General features: G+C 42.6%; 1 protein-coding gene across 2 annotated transcripts in view; it reads left to right on the forward strand.

The window, feature by feature from the left end:
* NIPAL2 (NIPA like domain containing 2) overlaps positions 1-14,724 on the forward strand; it is a 70,995-nt gene that overhangs the window by 36,239 nt on the left and 20,032 nt on the right. For both annotated transcript variants that reach the window (XM_007056010.4, XM_043539302.1), the window contains exons 4-5: positions 7,422-7,481; positions 11,114-11,235. In XM_007056010.4, coding sequence (XP_007056072.3) covers positions 7,422-7,481; positions 11,114-11,235 — 182 coding nt within the window. The remainder of the gene's footprint in view (positions 1-7,421; positions 7,482-11,113; positions 11,236-14,724) is intronic.

Here is a 14,724-nt window from a genome sequence, read left to right on the forward strand (position 1 = left end):
TCTTTCTTTCTTTCTTTCTTTCTTTTTCAGCATCTTGAATTAACTAAGATTTACAGTTCTCTGTTGATACCAGCCTCCAATATTTTGGTTACTTTTTTGACAGAAGAAGAAGCTAGGTATGGAAAAGACCTTTTTCTGACATCTTGTCCACCATCTTTCCCTTTCTGCCTCTGCCACTCAGTCATCCTTGACGTGCCACATCTTCAGTGTGTAATGGATAGGAAAAGGTCACTATTTCAACGACTTACTTTTGTAATTCCTCCCTTTCTTTTGTGTTCAGGACAACATTAATATCTATCTTGCATGATAAAAATAGGCTTGATTGGCCAATTAACTGTTATGCACTTCTTCTTACACTTCTTGGGCAGAATGGCACTGACACTAAGTTACATCTAACTTCTTGTTTAATTTTGTGTATGCATGCAATCATTGTTTCATTTTCTTCCTTTTGTGATATGTCTTGACACAGGGAGAGATCCAGGGCTTTATCTAATCTGTCTAGCCAAGTGTACATAAGAGCATCCATCACCATAATATCTAAGTATCCCTCATCAAAATGAACCATAATAGGTCAGTAGTCTAATTTTTCTCCCTGTTCCTAGTTATTCACTAGCTCCATTCATGGAGTGGCATATTTTAGGGACATAGGCTGATGCAGTGGAGGTTAAAGAATGACTCTGTAGCCATTCTATGACCTTGGGAGAAAAATTCTTTTCCTATAGGCCTCCAGGAGAGATACCCTTTGCAGTATCTAAAGTCTGTGCTGGATGAAAAGATTTAGGACTTACTTATTCAAGAGGTTGAACAAGACCAAAAGTAATGTTTTCACCATTAAAAAACAATGAAGAAAGTTGGTCCCTCTGCAGTGTTTGAAACTTAAACACTGTAGCACTAAGAACCTGAAGACAGATCCTCAACTGGTGTAAATTATCATAGCTCTACTGACTTCAATGGGACTATGACAATTTACATTAGCTGAGGTTCTGCCTCTTGAAAGTGAAATTGACAGAAGGGCTTAAATAATGCCAGGTAAACATTCTTTCACATTTCATCTAAATTGTTGTTAGTGATGTTGCAAAATATACAGTTTTAACTTATTCCCCCTTAATTAATGGATGTGATCTTGTGCTTGCTCTAACCAGGCTTAATAGACAGAGAGTGTGAGTCAGAACTTCACTTCTGTGTCACACATTACCAGAAAGATATTGACAAGTGGGAGAGATTTCACAGCAGAGCAACAAAAACTGTGTGTGGGTGTGTGTCATCTATTTAAAAAAATAAGTAAATGAGCTAGTCTCAGATATGAAAAAGGGATCTGGAAGGACGGTTTACAAATATTTGAAAGTTATAAACGTACAGAAGAGAGAGGAATTATTAAGGGTAATACATGGGAATATAAATCGGAGTAATAGGATGAAATTTAGAAAGGGATAAGATTAATAAATGGGAAACACCTTACCAATGAAATATTACACTGTGGAATAGTCTCTAAGTGGAAAAAGTGGTGGAAATCTCATCACTTGGATCTTTTAAGGTTAAATTGGTCAAAACACTAGAAAAAGTACTGTAGGGATCAGTCCTGCATTGACAGAGGGATGGATTGAATATTCTAATATGTGTTTTTTGTCACCAACTTCTGTGATTCTATATTACTCCTTTTTAAAAGAAAAACAAAAATAAACCTAATTATACACTCCATATCTGTGAGACGACAGTTGTTTTTCAGTCACTGCTCGAACTATTAATTGTTTATTAGTGATAGACATCAAATTTAAAATGATTCTCCATTTCTACATATGCCACAGAAATTGAGGATAACCAGACACAGAAAAATCCTGGGGAAAATCAGCAATGGTCTAAACTAATGAATGTAGTGCTCTACATTTCTTCCTGGTTAAATGTCTAATTGTACATCATGCAGAATAAAGAGTCTTCCAAACATTTCTTTCAGGGAACTGGAATTTGTATGCTGTAGCACTACACTGATAATGAATACAAAACAGCCTATATTATGTTGATGCATGAAAGACAAGGTTGTTTCAACAGAACAATTAAGCCCCTGAATTAAGATTTTTTTTCTTTTGTATGCAGTAGTTTTTGCCTAGCATGACTGTGGTACTGCAGCAAATCATAAGTCTTGCAGAGCAATAGTAACTGTTTTTGAAGACTCAGTCTTGGGTTTTTCGTGCCTTTAGAAAGTGCCCATATTTTCCATGGGGTCTATCTTCTCCGTTTTGTATGTAGCTCCTACTAATGTCTAACCCAGGGTAGAACGGAGCTCAAAGACTCCTTTAGATATATAATTTTAAATCAATGAGATCTTGCTTTGTCCAGGCCAAATTTTACTAGGTGCTGAGCATTAGGACAAAGTCTTCAAAAGTGCCTAACGCGTCCTGCAATCAGGAGGTATGACTGCAGTATGTGTTGATGTACCCAAGCTAGATTTGATCTAGCTAGATCAAAACTAGCTTAAATAACAATAGCTGTGTGATGTATTGGCAGCATGGATGGCAACTGTTCAAGTAGGTACCCTGGGTCTTGGGCGGGCATGGCTGGCCTGTGTAGCCACCATACTGCCACAGCTTCATTGCTATTTTTATTTGAGTTAGCTAGATCAAAATGAGCCCAGGTACGTCTGGATATGCTGCAGTCATACCTCCTGACTGCAGTGAGACATATCCTCAGTGGAATTCTCACAATGCCATGGCTTTAAGAAAAACACCAAAATTTATAAAACTCATGATAAAATTGCAAGAACTGGCAACTCTCCATCTGAGTAGTCCCACTGATGTCAATAGGAGTACTTATGTGCATAAAGTTACTCATGTGTGTTTGAAGAATCAGGGCTTAAAATTTATTATACTCTCCTGGTGTTGGAGACCCTCCGTTCCCCATTCACTTTCATGGGAATTGAGGGCATTTGGCATCTTCCAAGCGGTACTCAGTACCTTGCAGGGGTAGGTCACAAATCTTTTTGTTCTTTCATTTAACATATTCATTAACTTCTATGACAAGATCACAGGCTCAAAAAACCCCTTCTATTACAGAAGCGTCAGTTCATTAAGCAATGGTTCTTTGTTGTTATAGCAACTGTCTAGGTAGATGGCCTGCTATGAAATTTGAAAGAGCTGTGATTGCAGGGAGAGAAAGAGAGCAGTAATTCAGTTTCTGGGGGTGGAGGGGGGGGCTCCCCCATCCACACCTCCCCCCCATCTTTTTTTTTTTGGTTAGTTGGTTTTACAAGGTGTTGCTTGGATACCAGTGTGTTTTTGTTCAGCAACGCTGTCATCTTAGTCTTGTGCAAAGGAAGCATAATCAGCTAAGTAGCTACATCTTCGAGATGCACTTTCAGAAATAGTTTCTTTTCTCATTATTAATGGTTTAGCTAGACCTCCATAACTCTTCGTATCCTTTACATTTAAGCTGTTTAGAAAAATGTTGTGTTTCTGGTGGGAGACTTTCTGCGGAATGGGTGAGTGCTGAATGCTGATTGTCTTGTCTATCTCCTGAGGTTCATGGAGACCTCACACTGATTTTTTTTAACAAATGTTTTGCAACTCAAGAAATCATTTGTCCCCTCTTTGTCACGCGTGTTGCTCTCCCCCAGGCAGCAGGTCACAGGCTGGATATTTTTTCCCTTGTCTTCTGCATTTGAGCACATGCAGATATCGCATTTTACAGCCATGAGGACAAGCACTATAGCAGAAACAATGATACTACTTTGCATTTCTTTAGCCAAAGATTGTGCGGTGTTTTGCAAATGCTCAAAATATGCTTGGCAGCTAGGCACAGGTGATTTGTTTTGTGATTCGTGAAATGGAGATACTGAGGCAGAGAAATCAGCAATGAGAGGTTAAGTGATTTGTCCAACAGTCAAACAGGAAGTTCATGGCATAGCCAGGAATAGAGCCCAGTGTTCGAGAACAACAGAACAATCCTGTGTTCGAGGCACAAGATCATCCTTCCATCCCCTCCCTCTGTAATCATTCTTGGAATTTCCAAGTGAGCTCGTATCCCATCTTTCTCCTCCTTATTTCCCCTCTGCCTCCTTCTCTCCTCAAGTCCCTTTCTCTCTCTCATTCTTTCTCTTAAATGAGAGGTTTCCATTAAGTTCTCGCCTCCATAGCTCCCGCTTCCCCAACAGTGTACTAGAATAGAACCCCCTTCCTGGGATGTCAACAATTTCATGCTGTTCCTGGCCTTGACTCAGCGAGCCGTGGTCCCTGCCACTGCTTCTGCTCTGAACTGCTCACCTACTGCCACTTCCCCACATGAAGCAGGACTGGGAGTAGGTGTCATAAATATAAAGGGAAGGGTAAACCCCTTTAAAATCCCTCCTGGCCAGAGGAAATCTCCTCTCACCTGTAAAGGGTTAAGAAGCTAAAGGTAACCTCGCTGGCACCTGACCAAAATGACCAATGAGGAGACAAGATACTTTCAAAAGCTGGGAGGAGGGAGAGAAACAGAATGTCTGTCTATATTTTGTCTTTGCCGGGGATAGACCAGGAATGAAGCCATAGAACTTTTAGTAAGTAATCTAGCTAGGTACGCGTTAGATTATGATTTCTTTAAATGGCTGAGAAAAGAATTGTGCTGAATAGAATAACTATTTCTGTCTGTGTATCTTTTTTGTAACTTAAGGTTTTGCCTAGAGGGGTTCTCTATGTTTTGAATCTAATTACCCTGTAAGGTATCTACCATCCTGATTTTACAGGGGGGATTTCTTATTTCTAATTACTTCTATTTCTATTAAAAGTCTTCTTGTAAGAAAACTGAATGCTTTTTCATTGTTCTCAGATCCAAGGGTTTGGGTCTGTGGTCACCTATGCAAATTGGTGAGGCTTTTTATCCAACATTTCCCTGGAAAGGGGGGGGGTGCAAGTGTTGGGAGGATTGTTCATTGTTTTTAAGATCCAAGGGTCTGGGTCTGTAGTCACCTAGGCAAATTGGTGAGGCTTTTTTACCAAACCTTGTCCAGGAAGTGGGGTGCAAGGTTTTGGGAAGTATTTTGGGGGGAAAGACGTGTCCAAACAGCTCTTCCCCAGTAACCAGTATTTGTTTGGTGGTGGTAGCGGCCAATCCAAGGACAAAGGGTGGAATATTTTGTACCTTGGGGAAGTTTTGACCTAAGCTGGTAAAGATAAGCTTAGGAGGTTTTTCATGCAGGTCCCCACATCTGTACCCTAGCGTTCAGAGTGGGGGAGGAACCTTGACAGTAGGCATCGGGGGAAGAGGGATAAAATGAGAGAGTTGGCCAGGGAAAGGAGTTGGGTCTCAGTCACAACTCAGGGCAACCACATCCTTTTTTCTAACTTCTCCCAATACTCCTGACTTTGCCTTCCTCTCAGAAGCCTTAAGGTCCTCCCCGCTACTCATCACAGGGCCCCTTAGAAGACCTTAAAAAAGCGCCTAGTCCTGCAGGTGTGTTACATGTTAATTTTCAAATTTCAGAAAATCACAATGAGTCTCCTAGTCAGTAGTGCAGATTAGAAAGTTTGTCCTGTAATTTGCATGTATATAGTGGCTTTCGTCCACAGATTTCAAGGTACTTCTGCAAATACTGTGTACTTTAAGGAAGTGTTATCATACCCCTGTACAGATGAATAAAGAGAAGCCCAGAGAGGTTCAGAGTTATGCATGGCCATGAAGTGGGAACAGCTGGGCATAGAGCCGGTCTACTACACCTGGGGGAATTTTGCGCCACTGCACGTGTGCAAAATTAATGTGCCCCACAGATTTTTTTGCTTCCCTGAAGAAAAATGACTTTCTGACAGGGAAGCAAAGGGAAGCTGCAAGAGCAATCACACACCACTCCCTAGCTGCACAGCTACATCATTCAGGCACCGGGAGCAGCTGACAGAGAGGTAAATCACCGCAGGGCTGGGGGCACCCAGCCAGTGACTCCTACTCTGAGCTGGGATCAGCTGCTAGTCCCACCTGGGCTGGAGGCAGGAGAGGATGGGACTTCCTCTTCCCCTACAAGGAGTGGCTGGGGCTGGGTCAGACCCGCCCCCAGAAACCTCCCCCAGCTGCAGGAAGCTCAGCATCCTCCCCTGCTTCCTTGCCCCATCACTCCTCAGCCGTGGGGGATGGGGGTCACTGTAGAGGCAGCTGTCCCCCCATCTGCCCAATCCCCATGCATCTGGACCTCCCAAAACCAGACGCCCCCACCAAGCCTCACCCTGTACATCCAGAACCCCCCTAACCCTCCATACCCAAACCCACTGAACCTCAACCCCTACATCTGGAGCCCCCCCTGCAACCAGACCCCCTGCCTCCAGCCCCCAACCCCTGAACCCAGACCATCCCCCACTGAGCTCCCTGTACTCAAGCTCCCATCCTGATGAGCCCACCTCTCTAATCCCCCACATCCAGACCCCCAAGCCACTGACCCCCAACTAGCTGCACCCAGACCCCCACTCCACCAAGCCCCACTCCCCCAGCACTCAGACCCCTCTGCTGAGCCCCACCCACTTTCACTGGAAGCTTTTGCAGAGTCCCATTGCCCCTGCACCTGGAACCCCCCCAACGAGCTTCTTGCATCCAGATCCCCCCACACCTAGACCCCTCCCCCCACTGAACTGACTGCACCCAGATTGTCCCAGACAGAATCCTCTCACTCCACACTTGGATCCCCCGACACTGACCCCCTCCACACTTGGATTCTGCCTGGTTGAGCCTACCTCCCCCATACCTGGTGTGCCTGGTGCAGAGGGGCAAGGCCTCAGGGTGTTTCTGGGGCAGGCCCAGGCCTTGTGCTGTGTCAGGGTTGGGTGCAGCCTCACCACTGAGTCCATGTCCCTGGGGTGGGGGATGGGTCAGGCTGCAGGGTGATCTCCCACCTTCGTACAGCCAGTGGCCTGTGCTCCTCACTGCCATCTAGAGCCTCTGCATTTATTTATTGACAAATAAAGCTTGCAGAATTTTAAAATGCGTGCAGAATTTTTAATTTTTTGGCGCAGAAGGCCCTCAGGAGTAGTCTACATTCAGTTTTTGTGCTGCTTGAATTTTTTCTGATGAAGCTATAGTGATATATAAGCAATGTCCACATTTGGGTGTCGCAATGCTTGAACTGCACCTGTTTCAAATGGATACAGTTAAAATGGTACAAAACTTGTGCGTAAACCAGCCCTAAAGACGGAATTCTGCCTTCAGTTACACCAGAGCAAAAATGGAGGCTCTTCCAAAGTCAATGGAGTTAATCTGAATTTACACCTACAACATACACCATTGTAAGTGACAGCTCAGTTTGATTTCAGAAGTCCCTGTTCCCAGTCCCTTGATGATACAACCACTGCACTGAGCCTCAATATCTGCATGACAAAGCATACTGTAGCCATCACAGCAGTTATTATGTGTTTTATGCCTGGCCCATCCCATTTTAATACAGTGCTGTATAAATATATATATTTTTTCCCCAGGTAGTGCGTTTATTTCTGTCTTATTCCTAAAAGAAACCATGAGGGCTGCTGATATGTTAGGTAAGTAAGCAGTTGCTAACACAAGCATGTGTGGTTCCATATGCTTAGCAAACTGGAACTCTCAAATTCAAACACCCCCACTTGCCCCAGAAAATGTTTAAAGGCATGTACTTTCAAAATTGGGCCCAAGTCACAATGTGAAGGAAAACCTTTAGGCTGTCAAGCGATTAAAAAAAATTAATCGCAATTAATGGCATGATAAAAAATATTGATCGTAATTAATGCTGTTAATAATAGAATGCCATTTATTTAAATATTTTTGGATGTTTTCTACATTTTCAGATATATTGATTTCAGTTACAACACAAAATACAAAGTGTACAGTGCTCACTTTATTTTTTTATTACAAATATTTGCCCTGTAAAAAACAAAAAGAAATAGTATTTTTCAGTTCACCTAATACAAGTACTGTCATGCAATCTCTTTATCATGAAAGTTGAACTTACAAATGTAGAATTATGTACAAAAAACCCTGCATGCAAAAATAAAACAATGTAAAACTTTAAAGCCTACATGTTCAATCAGTCCTATTTCTTGTTCAGCCAATTGCTCAGACAAACAAGTTTGTTTACATTTGCGGAAGATAATGCTGCCCGCTTCTTGTTTACAATGTCACCTGAAAGTTAGAACAGGCGTTTGCATGGCACTGTTGTAGCCGGCGTTGCAAGATATTTACATGCCAGATGCGCTAAAGATTCATATGTCCCTTGATGCTTCAACCACCATTCCAGAGGGCATGCGTCCATGCTGATGACGAGTTCTGCTCAATAAGGATCCAAAGCAGTGCAGACCAACACATGTTCATTTTCCTCATCTGAGTCAGGTGCCACCAGCAGAAGGTTTATTTTCTTTTTTTGGTGGTTTGGGTTCTGTTTGCTCTTTTAAGACTTTTGAAAGCCTGCTCCACACCTCGTCCCTCTCAGATTTTGGAAGGCACTTCAGATTCTTAAACCTTGGGTCGAGTGCTGTAGCTATCTTTAGAAATTTCACATTGGTATTTTCTTTGCATTTTGTCAAATTTGCAGTGAAAGTGTTCTTAAAATGAACAACATGTGCTGGATCATCTTCCGAGACTGCTATAACATGAAATATATGGCAGAATGCGGGTAAAACAGCGGGGGACATACAATTCTCCCCCAAGGAGTTCAGTCACACATTTAATTAATGCATTCTTTTTTTAACAAGCGACATCAGCATGGAAGCACGCCCTCTGGAATGATGGCCGAAGCATGAAGAGGCATATGAATCTTTAGTGCATCTGGCACATAAATATCTTGCGAGGCCAGCTACAACAGTGCCATGAGAATGCCTGTTCTCACTTTCAGGTGACGTAATTAAGAAGAGGGCAGCATTATCTCCTGTAACTGTAAACAAACTTGTTTCTTTTAGCAAATGGCTGAACAAGAAGGAGGACTGAGTGAACATGTAGGCTCTGAAGTTTTACATTGCTTTATTTTTGAGTGCAGTTATGTAACAAAAAAACTACATTTGTAAGTTGCACTTTCATGATAAAGAGATTGCACTATAGTACTTGTATGAAGTGAATTGAAAAATACTATTTCTTTTTTTATCCTTTTTACAGTGCAAACATTTGTAATCAAAAATAATATAAAGTGAGCATTGTACACTTTGTATTTTGTGTTGTAATTGAAGTTGATATATTTGAAAATTTAGAAAAACATCCAAAAATCTTTAATACATTTCAATTGGCAATTAATTTTTTGAGTTAATCGTATAAGTTAACTGCAATTAATCAACGGCCCTAAAAATCTTATTTGCATATGAAAATTAGACAGTGATCCAAAATCCTCTACCCTTAGATCTGTAACTTAGGGTTTACATATGGTAGAAATTACTTACTTAAGATCACATTTCATTGCATATTTTTAACTCTGAGACGGTATTTAGTATTTTATGAACATGATGCAAGTTCAATACAAATGGCTAGGTGATTAGCTGTTCTTTCAAATTAAAGGGTGTTTTTACACTGTAGGTATTACACAAAAAGTAAAGCTTCACTTAAAAAATTAGAAGTATTTACTCCTTTATACTAACTTAATCATTCCTAAAAGTCAGGAGAGATAATCATGTTGTCAAATGTCTTACTGGGGAACATGGTCTTTGTTGTAAAAGCAGTAGGCTTTCTGGCTGCGTCAAAGATTTTAGTTGTGTTTCAAAACTGTCTTGCTCTGCATTCTTCTTTTAAAGCCTTGAAGGAATCAAGCATTTTAACAGAAAGAGGCAAGCAGATTTCAGTTTTTTTCTTTTAAACTGTGCCTTCCCAGATGAATTACCCAAGTGAGCAGTGCCATTGATATTTCTGGGGACATGTTACTCATGTGGCATGTTGAGCAAGATTTAGTCCATAGTGTGATAATTATAGCACAGCTGATGTTGTGCACATTTTTGAGAAAGAGGTTCAGTGTTGTTCCAACAGCCTATAATATTTACTTAGGTTTTGGATCCTAATCTGCCAACTCAGCTGATACACTGAGACTACATCCCTCAGCTGATCATTGCCTTATCCGTTGCTTTCACTAGCATTCAACACTGATTTATTTTATTTCTGTTCGTTTGACTTTGCATGAAGGATTTAACAATGTTGCTGCATTCCACAGGAATGAGCTGTATAATGGGAAATATGTGATGTTTTTTCAGGCACATAAATTTAGAACAGTTCTGCTTTTCCAAAGAAACCGTGCTGTAGCCGTGCCAGCAATGTCCTGCTGATGTGCTTTGTTTTGTATTCTTAAACCTCATGTTCCATCTTGATTTATTGGTTTCCAAGAATGTTTAATGATTACTTAAAAAACAACTACATTGAATTAGGCAAGATATTAGGTAATCAATGGAGCTTCTGAGCTCAGTAATCAGCCCAGTTACATCTAGATATCCCCAGGAACATCTGTGTTTGTCAGCTGGCTATCTACAGGGCAGAAGTTCCAGACTTTTATTAAAAACACACTAATACAAGTTTGACCTTGAAAAGGGGCCCCCACAACCAGATAGCTGAGTAGCCTCTTGCAAATCAACTCTTCCCTTTTATGAAACAGTTCGTAGATCTACAAGGATGGTAAGGAGTGGCAAAAGTGCTGGCTTCATGTTAGCTTCACACTTAGCTATGAAGTTGTCACACATCTGTTGCTCTTAGAGATTCCAGGCCAGATCCTTAGCAGTGTAAATCTGTGTAGCTACTTTGACTTCAGAGGAGCTACACTGATTTACACCAGCTGAGAATCTGCCCCTGCCTCAATAAACAGCATGTCCTTTTAGTTGAGAGTAATTTGGGACATGACTGTCAGAAATAAGAGACCTGATTCTCCTTTGTCCTGCATTTGGTGTTAAAGCCAAGCATCTTCTTAAATGCTTTGCTGAACCAGGGTCCTATTTCAGAAAAGTATGAAACCATGCTGATAATGTCTCTTTACAGTTCTGAAGGAGTTCCCCAGAATTCTTCTGGATTTATTTAAAAACCATACTAGATAAGACTTCAGATGCAGGCAACATGACTAGCTAATTGTATATCTGATTAAATGGACTTAACTTTATGCCAGAAACTACTTTCAAAGGGGCTTGAAGGGTAAATTGGACAATAATATACTTTGTAAAAGTGATGTGTGTTTTATTTAAAGGTGGAACCCTGACAATTGCAGGAACATATTTGTTGGTGATATTCGCTCCAAATGTAACCCAGGAGCTCACGGCAACTAAAATACAGAATTATTTAATTAGCTGGCAGTTTCTGATCTATGTGGTGAGTTTCTTGTTTATAATTCTCTGTAAGTCAAAATATCTTGATTTTTGAATCACATATCACAATGTCAAACAGCTGCTCCTGAAACAAATTGTTCCCAGTACCATGGCCATGGCCATAGCCATGTGCTGCAGATGAGCTCCTCAAGTGCTTTCCTCCTCTCTGTCCCTTGGGTCCAACAGATCCTGACATTTGTAGAACTTCAGAAGAGCAGAGGGTAGATTGAGAAAAGGGTGGGAATTTGCAAGAAGAGGAGAATTTAAATTTTAGTGGCTTGGGAGGGAGTAAATAATGGCACTGGTTGTACGTGATTTGAACGTATTTATTCCACATTTTCTGTACATGCATCTAAGTGTATTTATTTATTTACAACTTGAAATAATAGTGGTCTTGAAGATGGGGCCCTATTTCTTCTTTGTATAGATGGCTCAGTTGTGCTCCCTGTGTTGCCCAGCCAAGTCAAATGGCTCCTTATTCCACTGATTGGCTGAGTGAACGACTCTGCACTGTTGCTATTAGCTGTTAATCAACATCTGAATTTGAATTCAAATACCAAAATACCACTTTGATTAGCGCTCCTATATACAAACCTTCAAAATCCATCCTTGCTCTTTGATGCACTCTAATTAGCTTCAGGAACAAGACCAGAGTGAGTGGGAAGACTATGTCTGTCTCTCAAAAATGCAGAAAAATATCTGCTTCATCTGGATGTAGAAGTTGCAATATGCTCTAAATGCCAGAGGTGTTTTATTCTCCCCTCCTGACCGAGGTTATTAATGTCTTGTCATTTTAAAAAAATGACATTTTCAAATAGGTGAAGATTTCACGGTGCTCAGTTAAGACGTTACAGACTAGATAGCTTCACCCTGAGTCCTCATGGCTCCAGCCAGTTTACCAGCTCACAAAGCACCTATTCTGTAGATGAGACTGTTGATAAAGCAGTCAGTACAAGACAGTACTAAACAGCATTTCTTTCTTCCATTGACTGTGCATTTTCAAAGCTCATGAAAGATGGTGATACAGCTCAATGGAAGAGACGAATGGGGTTTCTCTCCATAAATCAAAATATGCATTTTTAGTCATGCAACAGAGTTGATTTCAAGGTGCTGCATGGAGACTGAGCCATACAACTTGGCATCGGTGTCAGTGGGCATTGGGTAGCTCCGTCCTGTGCACAACATAGAAACTCTGCCGTTCAATATTTTTAAAAGGCCCGGCTTTTTAAGAAATGCTTTTAAATAGCTGCCTTGCATTCTTAACAAGCTTCATTTAAAGATGTTAGAGAAATAAAGTACCCAGTACACCCCCATTGGCAGCACAGGTTATAGTGAGCGGCTTGCTTTGCTAAAATGCCAAATGATATTTCAGTGTCAATGAACGAACACTTTTGCAAAATCAATGGCTTGTCTGGAATAGGGCCATCTCCCACTTCAGGAGATTAAGGCCTTGCTGGACATGTGCCTGGCTCTTCCCAGGAGAAATTGTAAAGGAAATTCTTACCCCTTCTTTTAAAGATTACTTTTTTTAAAAAAAGGGAAAAAAGCACCACATTGATTAGCTAATATCTTACCTAATCCCAATGCAGTGTCTGTGCTCAGTAATCAGCTCACTTACATCGAGTTACCCCCATCAGCATCTGTGGGGGCTCATCATCTGACAATTTACCCTCCAAACTTGTCTCCTTTCACTTGCCCCTTTGCCTCCTTCATTGTGTCCAAACCCCATGTCTACCTAGACCCCGCCCTTATTTCCTTCTCCAACTTTTGCCTCGCTGCATTCTTTCCAAATCACATGTCCCCCGATGCCTGAAGCCCCCTCCATGACGTGTTCAACCATGACCCCGTTAAACTCTCTCCTCAAAACTCACCTCTTCCACAAGACCTATTATCTCATCTTCTTCCTTGCTCCCAAATACCACTCCCCACCTGGAGCCAGGCAGCCTTGTCAATTTCATGGCGTGGTGAGCCATGAAAGGAAAGGCAAGGCAAGGCTGCTGGGCTCCTGGCAAGGAGCGGAGCTGGGAGCCAGGTCAGAAGCTGCCCCCGCCTCTCCTTCTGGCTCCCAGCTGGGAGTGGGGGGAAGCCCCCCGGGCTTCTCATCCTGGCCTCCAGACAGGAGCAAGGTCAAGCAGAGCTCTCCAGGGAAATGGGTGCTTTCTTGTCAATTTCACGGCTCCTGCCATGAAATTGACAAGAGAGATGACCTAAGTAAGGCAGTATCTACACAGACACTGTCGCTACATCAACATAGTAAGCCTTATGCCTCTCATGGAGATGGAGTTATTATGTTGATGTAGTAGGACACTTAGGGCTTGTCGATGGGCAGCGTATCGGTGGGCAGCGATCGATCCAGCAGGGGTCAATTTATCGCATCTATGACGCGATAAATCGACCGCTGAGCACTCTCCCATCGACTCTGGTACTCCACCAGAACGAGAAGCTCAGGCGGAGTCAATGGAAGAGCGTCAGCTGTCGACTTACTGCAGTGAAAACACCACAGTAAGTAGATCTAAGTAGGTTGACTTCAGCTACGCTATTCATGTAGCTGAAGTTGTGTATCTTAGATCGACCCCGTGCAGTAGTGTAGACAAGCCCTTACAATGGTGGGAGGAAGGCTGTAGTGTGTACACTGGCATAATTAGATCAACATAAGCTGGCTTTCTAGTGTAGACCAGCTCTAAGAGTTGCAAGATTTGGATACTGTGGTGTTGGGTTCTCATTGTACTGTCTGTCCTCCCCAGAGTCTGTCACTATCCCAGCACTCTCTCTGCTCTCTCTCTGTCCAAGTCCTTAGAGATGGTAGGGCATCCTGTGTATGAGGGAATGGGGTATTTGCAGCATCCTCAGGCTGCTACTTGTATCCCAGTGTGGGGTGAGGATATCAGGGCTGCCAGCTTCCTGGTGCAGGGTTCTATGCTGAGCTGACTGGCTGGAGCGCTGTTCCCCACTGCATGCTGCCGCCTGCTCTGTTCGGCTTTCTGGCATCCTGCATAATAGCAGCTGAGTAGAAAAGAGCGGCCAGCAGAGCATGCTGTGACAGAGCTGCAGCCAGCTGGGTGGGGTGCTCTGCCAGAGTTAGAGGTGGGGGCATCAGTGGAAGGCAAAAGGTTTGGAGGGAGAGGTGGTCCCTCTGAGTGCCCAGCTTCCGCAGTGCTTGTGCCTGTGTGTTTCTGTGACTCTTCAGTGTGTGTGGCATTCCCACTGACTCACATGGCAGTTCCACACACACACAGCCCCTGCAGGATCAGGCCTGAAAGACACACGAGGGCACTTGTTTCTCAGATGATCAGTCTGATGCTTCGAGGGGAGAGAGGTAGCCATGCATGTCATGTTATACCTCCGAAGTGTAGGCAGATAGTCATCAGCAGGCCATGCCTTCCTGTGGCTCAGATCCCGAGCACTCCGTGCAGCTGAGGAGGCAGGGTGTAAAGATGGCTTTAAGTCACCTTAATGTTCCTCCAGCCTTGGAATTATCTGGGCCCCTAAGGCA

This window comes from Chelonia mydas, chromosome 2 (genome assembly GCF_015237465.2).
Source record: "Chelonia mydas isolate rCheMyd1 chromosome 2, rCheMyd1.pri.v2, whole genome shotgun sequence".
Taxonomy (NCBI): domain Eukaryota; kingdom Metazoa; phylum Chordata; order Testudines; family Cheloniidae; genus Chelonia; species Chelonia mydas.